The sequence below is a fragment of the Olea europaea genome, unplaced genomic scaffold, assembly GCF_002742605.1.
Source record: "Olea europaea var. sylvestris unplaced genomic scaffold, O_europaea_v1 scaffold1636, whole genome shotgun sequence".
NCBI lineage: Eukaryota > Viridiplantae > Streptophyta > Magnoliopsida > Lamiales > Oleaceae > Olea > Olea europaea.
The window spans coordinates 157,959-167,811 of NW_019234008.1; the positions used below are offsets into that span (position 1 = coordinate 157,959).

At 37.0% G+C, this 9,853-nt stretch overlaps 2 protein-coding genes across 2 annotated transcripts; one reads left to right on the plus strand and one right to left on the minus strand.

Moving 5' to 3' along the window:
- Positions 1-365: 365 nt before the first annotated feature.
- On the plus strand, positions 366-1,041 carry LOC111377308 (glycine-rich protein 5-like). The gene has a single exon (XM_023000386.1). It carries the CDS (start codon positions 438-440, stop codon positions 789-791), a length of 354 nt encoding a protein of 117 aa, XP_022856154.1. The 5' UTR covers positions 366-437; the 3' UTR covers positions 792-1,041.
- A 1,108-nt stretch (positions 1,042-2,149) lies between these two features.
- LOC111377309 (26S proteasome regulatory subunit 4 homolog A-like) lies at positions 2,150-9,497 on the minus strand. Its single transcript, XM_023000387.1, has 6 exons — positions 8,955-9,497; positions 4,781-5,026; positions 4,499-4,668; positions 4,207-4,423; positions 3,974-4,114; positions 2,150-2,408 (listed from the first exon to the last, which is right to left on the minus strand). Exons 1-6 carry the CDS (start codon positions 9,429-9,431, stop codon positions 2,325-2,327), a joined length of 1,335 nt encoding a protein of 444 aa, XP_022856155.1. The 5' UTR covers positions 9,432-9,497; the 3' UTR covers positions 2,150-2,324.
- Between the last annotated feature and the right edge of the window lie 356 nt (positions 9,498-9,853).

The following is a 9,853-nucleotide window of genomic DNA, read 5'->3' on the forward strand; positions in this document are numbered from 1 at the left end:
TCACACATACCTCCTCTAGGCTAAAATAAATATTTCTTTCCTATTTTATCATTAACGTTATATCAGATTTGGAACATTCATTTTTCTTAATTTTATTTACATAAAGAGAGTATCTTTTAAAACAAACCTCTGAAGAAGTTTTCGTGATTTTTGAAAAACATGGAAGTCGAGTGTCTTTTCTGGTGTCTCTGTTCTCTAACATCTAGTTATATTTACGGAATAAAGTTGTGGGTAGAAACCACCTTGCATATGTGACTCTAAAGAGATTGTTAATATTCAAAAACAACCTCAGTAGCAACATTATTTATTATCATTTATTCAATATAGCAACCGTCCCCACCGCCACCCCCGTCTATAAAAGGAGAGCTGCAACTTCCATTTAGGTGTGTCAAGCAAGGAGAGGAGAACCCTTAAATTAAGAGAACATTTATAGAAAAATGGCTAAGTTATTTATAATGTTTCTTCTTGCCCTTGTTGTAGCTCATGCAACAGCAAGAGTTGTGTCTGTTGACAAGGGTCTGAATGAGCAAAAGAACATCCCCACGTTCGGCGGCATCGGTGGTGGTGGTGGTGGTGGTGGTGGTGGTGGTGGTGGTGGTTTGGGGGCTGGAGTAGGTGCAGTTGGCGGTCTTGGCATTGGCGTCGGTGTACTCGGTGGTCTTGGGGGTGTAATTGGAACAGGGGGACTTGGCGGTGTTGGTGACAATGGTGGCTTTGGCGGTGGAATTGGTAATGGCTTAGGTGGAGATGCTGGCGGTGACGGAAACGCCGGTGCCCTACCGAACCCTTGAAGCTTAGTTATTACTACAAATATTAGCCTTCTATGGCTTAATTAATCTAGTGTGTGATTGTTATCTTTGTTGTGTTTTAAGGTTGTATCTGTTACTTGGGTAGCCTGTTAAAACTATTTTGCAGTCTGCTTCGTTTTATCTGTATGCATGCATTTGAAGCTATCAAAAACATATTTGACAAGCTTCAAATTGAGACTTTATCGTGTCTTTGTATTAAGAACAAAAAAATAACAAAATACTTTAATTCCAATATTGCAAATGAACCAAATTTGATTAGAACCTTAAACACCAGTGTCTATTGTTAGTTTTATGCTTTATATTGAAATATAGTTAGACATGAACGATCTAATGAGCATTGATGAATTTATTTGACACATCACCGGTACTTAACAAAGACGAAAACCCCGATTGGTATTACAGCATTGCACGACTCCAAGACACACAGCCAGTTCTCATTCCATGTGTATGACCATAGAAAGATATAGAGGTGGGCGTGGGCCGATTCGGTTCGGTTCTAAAGAGAACCGAATCGAACCAAAATTTTCGGGTCGGGTATCTAGCAAATGAAACTGTCGGTCCAAATATAATTATGGAACCGTTCGGGTTCGGTTCCGTTCGATTCAGTTCGATTCCGTATTATAATTAATTTTTTTAATATTTACAACAACATTATATAAATATAACTAATGACACATTCAATTGTTGGAATGTCAGAGACTAGTAGATTACCTTGTTCAAATGATCGCTACGATCAAAATTTCGGTCGGCGGAGGTCACACGTCAACCGTCGATTGTATAGGTTTTGGAATATCAGAGAGGCTGCGAGAGTGAGTATGAGAGTCGAGAGAGCATTATGCACTTTAGTGTAGCTGTTTAGGGTTATTTAGTGAGTTAAATCTTGTTGGGCTAAGAAATGAAACAATAAAATGGGTAATTGGGCAAAAAATTAAAAAATTAAAAACGAAACAAATTATTGAAACAAAAATTTGAATTTAGAAATTGTTAATTTGTTACTTTGTTTAAAAAAAATTATAATTAAAATAATTTGATTTATTCAATATAAAAAAATTTAGAAATATTCGGTTCTTATTTGATTTTTTGATTCTTGATTTAGAACAGAGAATCGAACCGTACCTGTCGATTCTCAATTCAGATACCCGTTCGGGTATTTAATTTGACAAAAACCGTCAGGTTCGATTCGATTCGATCGGTTCGATTTAGGAGATTTGCCCAGCCCTAGAAAGATAGAACTACTACTCTTCCTATATATGTATTCAAAAATATCCCTGGCAGCCACATGGTTCATCAATTGGTAATGGATTCTCAACAATGCATATTTTCTAAATGTCAAAATACTCTTGAAAACAAAACCAGCTGAGTGAAATTGAAGATGAATCAATCAATATATTGCCATACAAGATTTCCATTTCTGTGAATGATGTCAAGATCATTGATAAGAAAAACAATCAGAAGGTTCTAGGTAAATTTGATAAAAGTGGCACGATTGCCAATGAAAGCATAAGAAGATAATTATCACATGTATAGTCCTTCTGGAACACCCTCTTTCTTCTTAAACATAACCTTGTCTTTAGCCTTCTTGAAGTCGGCGTGTTTCACCTAAACAAGCATGAAATGAACATTCAAATCATTAACAATAGAGCTTTGGTGAACAAAATAAATCAATCGATCAAGTCCACAATAAGTATGTACTAAATATTGAAGGGGGTAACGGCTCGCTTTGGCTTGTTAAGTCTCAAACTTTTCAATTGCACAAATTTTACTCCATGTTGAATCTCCTTTCTATTTTAGTTGCTTCAAATAAAAATAAAAAAGCCTATTTACCCAAATAAATACTTCTCCAGCTTTCTTTTAAATTTTTTCTAGCAGAAAATGTCACAGCTTACATTAATCATCCTATCTCCCTACCCTGCACAGCAACTTCAAAACCACCATCCAAATCACCACTTCCTTCTATCTCCCTCTCTAACCCACTCCACCCATAGCAAGACCATCACAGATCCACCATTTTAACAATTCTGTGCATAAGCTAGACTAGAGTCGAGCATAAGTTAGACTAGAGTTGATTGGGATACAGGTTGTATGCTTACATTTCAATGGTTGGAAATCAAAACGAGTTGATTGGATATTTGTTCTCTTCTCGCATCAGCAACAAAATCCTAGATCTATTCTCACAACACGTATCCAATTTTCAAGGTGGTTGTTGACATCTTCTAAGGATTATATTTTGTGCATTCAGTAGATTTGACGAGTAAGAGGAGCCGAAAAGCTTTGATGAGAAACTATGAAGGTTGGTGATGGAGGATGGTAACATTTTAGATGCGTAACAGGATTAAATCTGTAAAATCCATTTCATTCAAGATAATTGCTTTTCAATAGATTGTGAACAACATTACTCATTCAATAAATTTAAACTGTAAATCAGCATGGAGTGCCTAGAAAAACATATATTTGGGGGGCAAAATGTCATGATATTAGTAGAAACAGTTGGGTGGAGGAAAATGACCACACGCTCAACTCCCACAAATTTTATTAAAAACTACAACCTTTAAAACCACTTAGAATCACTCTCTCACCACCCAAAAAGATCTAAAATCCTTCTGCCAGCCAATTTTGACGTGTGACTGGTCACTGACGAGATGATTGATGACTTCAGTCTTCATAGATCAAGCTCAATTGCACTGGTAAATTCTAAACCACTTAGAAATACTATAATCCGTAAAACTGCTTCGAATTACTTTCTCCCTGCCCCAAAAGATTCAAAAACTTTCTGCCAGTCGACCTAGACGTGTGGCTCATGAGTTTCAGATGATTGAAGACTTCACTGACAGAACCCATTTGCACTAATAAATTCGACATGGCCACAATATTTACTTCAGATACAATAATGTACCCCCAACCCTTTTTCAAATTTCCCTTCCTCCCACTGATCTATCTGATGCCAAGTAGCCAACAACCCCATTAGTTACCAACCATCTCATATAGGAACTAAATTTGTACAAGTCTGATAAACAGGAAAACTATAAGTCTTCAACCAACTCAAACACTACTGACTCTAAGTAAAACTTAAGACACTGGAAAAATTTATGGACTTTTCTGCCAAAAACTAAATAGATAAATGTGTGTAAAAGTATAATTTCAAAGATTAAAATGAAGTGCCTCACCTTCATACGGCGCTCTCTTAAAGCAAGCAATCCAGCTTCAGTACATATGGCTTTGATATCAGCTCCAGAAAACTCATCTTTAGTCATAACAAATTCCTCTAGATTGACATCATCAGCCAATGTCATCCTTGATGTGTGTATCTATGAAATATAAAAGAAGGTTTGCTCAACAAGTCATCAGAAATGTTGGACCGAGATGAAAATTTCATGCGTACTAATCATGCAATGCTTACTTGGAAAATACGCCTCTTTGTCTTAATATCTGGAAGGGGGAATTCAATCTTCCGGTCTATTCTACCAGGCCGAAGCAGGGCAGGATCAAGACTTTCAATTTTATTTGTTGCAAGAATGACCTTAACATCCCCTCTTGAATCAAAACCATCTAACTGGTTCAGCAGTTCCAACATAGTCCTCTGAATTTCACGTTCACCACCTGAGTGGGCGTCATATCTTTAAAGAGAATTCATCAATAAATAACCATCTGTAACTATCCCTACTATCAGGACACTTGACATTCAAGAATACCTTTTTGTACCAATTGCATCGATTTCATCAATAAAGACGATAGATGGGGAGAGATCATCAGCAACTCTAAAGAGTTCTCTCACCAATTTAGGCCCATCTCCCAGGTACTTCTGAATCAATTCACTTCCAACTACACGCAAGAAGGTTGCTGATGTAGAGTTTGCTACTGCCTGAAAAAAGATTAATAAGAGAAATTTACAAGCAATAATACTTCTTATAAACAATATATAAAGACCTTTGTGAGCAATATATTAATTTTACCAAAAGTATAACAACACTGACCTTTGCAAGCAATGTCTTCCCAGTTCCAGGTTCTCCATAGAGTATGACTCCCTTAGGAGGTTTAATACCAATGTCTTCATATAGTTCAGGGTGAGTCAATGGGAGCTCGACTGCCTCTTTGATCTCTTGGATCTGGGCATCCAGCCCACCAATATCAGCATAGGACTCCAATGGAGCCTTCTCAACCTTCATTACAGACACCATGGGATCAACATCATCTTGAAGAAGTCCAACAACAGAAAGAACCTGCAACAACGTGAATATCCTTAATAAGGCAAAATACAAAATGCTCAATGATCATAGGAATTCTGTTGGTGTTTTTGCAGAGCACCACCCAACAGAACATTTCTAATCACACAAAATAAAGTCCATTCTCACTGAAGGAATTTTGTCGTTTGGCAGATGAGATGGGTTTAATATAGAAATTAACAATTGATTTGTCAACTAAAGGGATTAAATCCACCCCACCCTGTCCTCCACAAAAAAAATAAAATAATAATATATACAAGATGCAGTGTGTTTTCTCTCCAAGCCTCCCTCCCTGAGAGATTGCATGGTGTTTTCAAATTATTTGAACTTATACATTATATGCATTTGTTTCAAGAAGAAGTCATTACATAATACACAAAATAAATCTTAGCACTTGTATAACACCATTACTATTGTCTGGGAACTAATTCAACAGTTTACAGCCCACTTTTCCTAATGTGGCAAGGCAGCAAAGACGGGCCAGATAATTACAGAATTACTTGCTGATTTCATTCAAAATGAAAAACGACTTCAGAACCTGGTGAAAAAACTTTTCAGCTAAATGTTTTTGCAGAGATGATACATCCCCAACGAGTTACTCAGTAATAAATCAAAGCGCACATTGGCAACTAACATGTAACAAACATAGATGCCCATGCATGTAAACAGGATAAATCATTCATAAATGAAGTTCAAAACTCCCATGGAGGTATATATGATATACATCAATACATAAACTTCAAAAGAGTGCTTTCCCTATCACAAACACAGACTACATGACTCTAGAACAAGAGCATATCGTTGAGTGGGTATGTTTACATTCTGGTACACATGAAAAATAACTGTCTAAATACAAATAAATGCAAAATGCTGACATCCATTATTGTTTTACATAACCTATACGCATACTGGACTACTTCATAAAATGTGTCATTTTCGTGCATTAATTCGGGGATGCAATCTAATGGGAAAAATGGCATTTATTCGTACGGAATCATATATGTTCTACACTTCTACTATTCTGAAGCCTTTAGCGTTTAGGAATTCAAATTATGATGATAATCTACTTCAAGGAAAACATGTTAATATCGGAAATTCAAATGGGAAAACATTTTCAGAAATCCATAATAAGATAACTATGATCACCTCAAAGCAAGAAAATGATAACTCAAGATAACTCAAGTCACTCTACTCAAGTTGTGATATGCCATTAGAAATGAAACTTGCAATAGAAAATGTTATACCACGCTCTTTTTCCTTTCTCCTAACCTTCAAGTCTTCAAGCCCACGCATTCGCGTTCTTTTTCCTTTCTCCTAACCTTCAAGTCTTCAAGCCCACGCATTATATAAATATCCACACATGGACTTCGGGGACTATTGTTATACCTTTTCCAACAAGGACACAAACTCGTGCCATGTTGCAGATGGACCCACGAGCTGAACCCCTTATGACAGAACACATTCTCTATCCGACCTCACAACAGCCAAACCCATAGAGATGAACCATCACGCCGGAGCCACAACAGAAGAGACGAGAATAAGAAAGATTAATTGGTAGAAGATCCTTTAAATCAAATCTAGTGACACAACTGATTTGACTACTCCCTGACACCGCCGCCACAGCCAACATATTTGGTTGAATCAACTACCGCAAGCTTTGAGTTGTGAAAGGCGAGTTGGTATTACTATTTATGTCTTATGATTGATTGATGCTCATGATGGGAAGTTGCAATCTCACGGATAGGGCTACATGTCCTCTCATCCGATGGCCCACACTCGCCATCTCATAATATAAAAAACTCACACTTAGTGTCATTCAAAGGAAATGCAAGTTTAGACTTTGATACCTTATAACTTTGCTCTATATTCCCGATTTTCCCTGAAATCGACCCTTTTTATTTTTATATTGAGACTCATGTTAAAAGCCCTCCCACACTTAGTACACCTCTTCCCCGATTGACTTGATTGTCGTAGTACACACAGCCGACTCCACCCCCACCGGAGAAGGCCACATGTGTCTAAAGATTTGTCCTAGTGTGCAGGTATACTAGGGGTGGGGCGCGGGACGGTTCGGTTCGGTTCGATTCTCTTTAGAACCGAACCGGAGAACCGAACCGAACCAAAAATTTCGGGTCTCTAGTAAATGGAACCGTCGGGTCCAAATATAACTATGGAACCGTTCGGGTTCGGTTCCGTTCTGTTCTGTTCGGTTCAGTTTGGTTCCGTTCGGTTCTGTACTATAATTAAATTTTTTAACATTTATAACAACATTATATAAATACAATTAATGATACATTCAATGATTTTGGAATGCAATAGACTAGTAGACTATCTTGTTCAAATGATCGCTACAGTCAAAGTTTCAGTCGACGGAGGTCGTAACTTAGATCAAAGGTCACAGTATCGGCCGACGATTGCATAGGCTTTGAAATGTCAGCAAGGCTACGAGAGTGAGTGCGAGAGTCGAAACAACGTTATGCACTTTAGTGTAGGTGTTTAGAGTTATTTAATGGATTGAATCTTGTTGTACTAAGAAATGAAACAATAAAACGGATAATGGGGTCAAAAATTAAAAAATTAGAAATGAAACAAATTATTGGGTCAAAAATTTGGATTTATAAATTGTTAATTTGTTAATTTGTTTAGAACAAATTAAAATTAACATAATTTGATTTACTCAATATAAAAAAAAATTAGAAATATTCGGTTCTTGGTCTAACACCGAGAACCGAACCGTACCTTCGGTTCTCAATTCAGATACCCGTTCGGGTATTTAATTTGATAAGAACCATCGGGTTCGGTTCGGTCGGTTCGATTCGGGAGATTTGCCCAGCCCTAAGGTATACGGCTTGTTTGGACGTGAGAGGTTTCAGGATCTGTTGGCCATCTGTAGGTACATTTTTTGAGGTCAACAGAAACCATCAAATCCAACCACAATTTATGTATTTGCAGCAATCAAACATTATGGCCATGACAGATATCTAACAAAAGAGATGATTCAATGAGTATGCCGAAGAGTTTACGCTGCTATTATGTAAATAATAGTACCAAACTAACACATGAGAGACACAGAGAATGTGAACATTAATCCTGCTACAATCCAATTTCTTTTTTTCTTTTTTTTCTTTTTTTTTTGATAGGTAGATTCCAAAATTTTAAGCATGGATACTCCCATCTTCCAGCCCCACATGCTTGCCTATGCCACAAAAAAATTGGGAAATACCACGTGGAACTATCTAATGTTTTACTTAAGCTACAGCTTATTAACAGATTATTAGAGCTGTGTTATTAGGTTACTACAGCATGTTCAATTTTGTCCATGTAACACAGAGACACATTCTTTAAGAAATGTAATCAATCTGTGTGTCTTGTGAAACATAAAGCCAGTAACAACCCAAATCAAGAGTTTCCATGACTTTGCAAGCCGTCCATGAGTTCAATTGACAACTTTACCATATTAAATAATTTAATTTGGTCACATATTAATTGAATCAGCAACACAAAAAATAGAATGGCAAAATACGCAAAAACCGTTCCTAGCTAACAATTACTCACAAACAATATATATTCAGTCCTAGATAGAGTTTGCAAATATAAATTACTCAAAAACAGCATATATTCACTCGTAGATGGAGTTGCTAAATAAAAACCACTATCACATTTATTACCAACATGATCCCATACTAAATGGAATTCTAAGCTCCCATTTCTATCCACTGGCATTTCGAAAATAAAAAATGATAAAATTTTACTCCAAAAGAGCCCTGACTTTTCAATGCACTCAATTTCAACTCAAATTCTCAATCATCAACACAACCCTCCACTGAATCCCCAGCCTTTAAATAGCTAAAAAAAAAAACCCCAATTTCTCGAACCTGGCTTCACAATTTTAAACCCATAACCACACAATCCATAAACAAAGTACCTTATTGTGCATGAGAATAGCACAGCCAGGCTCGAGCTGATCCTTATCGACAAAGGACAAGATCCCAACATAGTACTCTGGCCCCACAGACGACGAAACAATAGCGTGATTCTCATCAATCAGCTCCTCCAAATTGCCTACACTCATCGGTGACCCACGCAAATCGTCGACTTTGGATCTATCCTCCTCGGTCTTCTCCTCCTGAGGCTTCAATCTCTCCTGGTTGGCCACGAACTCTTCTTCCATCAGTAAATAGTCTTTGATTCTCTCGAGCTTCAGAAGCCGCAACTTGCACTTGCTTAAAGGTGTCACCGTTGGGATTCGGGCCGCCGCCTCAGGTCCCTTCTGCTTCCTCTGCTTGCGGCCAACTCGAGCCGGTGGTGCTGCCGGTTTGAACTTTTTCTCCTTTTTATCGCCGTCGTTCTTCCGGTCCCCGGGGAGTTGACGATTCAGACCGCCTGGCATGCCCTGACCCATGATTTTGCGGTTTGGCTTAAGATTTTGGGGATATTTTGAGTGTGTTGTCTTTCTACTCAAGAAAGCATCTGCAAATGAATGCAACGAACTCTGCAAATATATAGGACCAGTTTAGGGCACGTGAGGTTCACGTGATTTATTTTTCTGTTAAAATAAACTTTTATTAATAATCCATTTTTATTCGATTTCTTATTATAGCACCACCAAAAAATATATTTTTTTTTTTTAAAGAGTATATTCTATTATTTGAGAGTATCTATAAATTTTGAAATACTCTAACAAACTCTTTATATTTAACACTTGATTTTACTAATCTCAACAAATATTTATTATTTTTCTATATCTTTTTATTTTAACTAGTTTTCTCAAAATTATTTTATTATTTTTCTACACTGAAAATTGAAAAACTATAAATGCATTTA

Coding starts and splice junctions, on each gene's coding strand:
- LOC111377308 (XM_023000386.1), top strand. CDS start 438: ATGGCTAAGTTATTTATAATGTTTCTTCTTGCCCTTGTTGTAGCTCAT.
- LOC111377309 (XM_023000387.1), bottom strand. CDS start 9,431: ATGGGTCAGGGCATGCCAGGCGGTCTGAATCGTCAACTCCCCGGGGAC. Junction 5,027..8,954: donor CTATTCTCATGCACAATAAG/GTACTTTGTTTA, acceptor ACGTTGTTGCAG/GTTCTTTCTGTTGTTGGACT. Junction 4,115..4,206: donor CAAAGAGGCGTATTTTCCAA/GTAAGCATTGCA, acceptor TATATTTCATAG/ATACACACATCAAGGATGAC.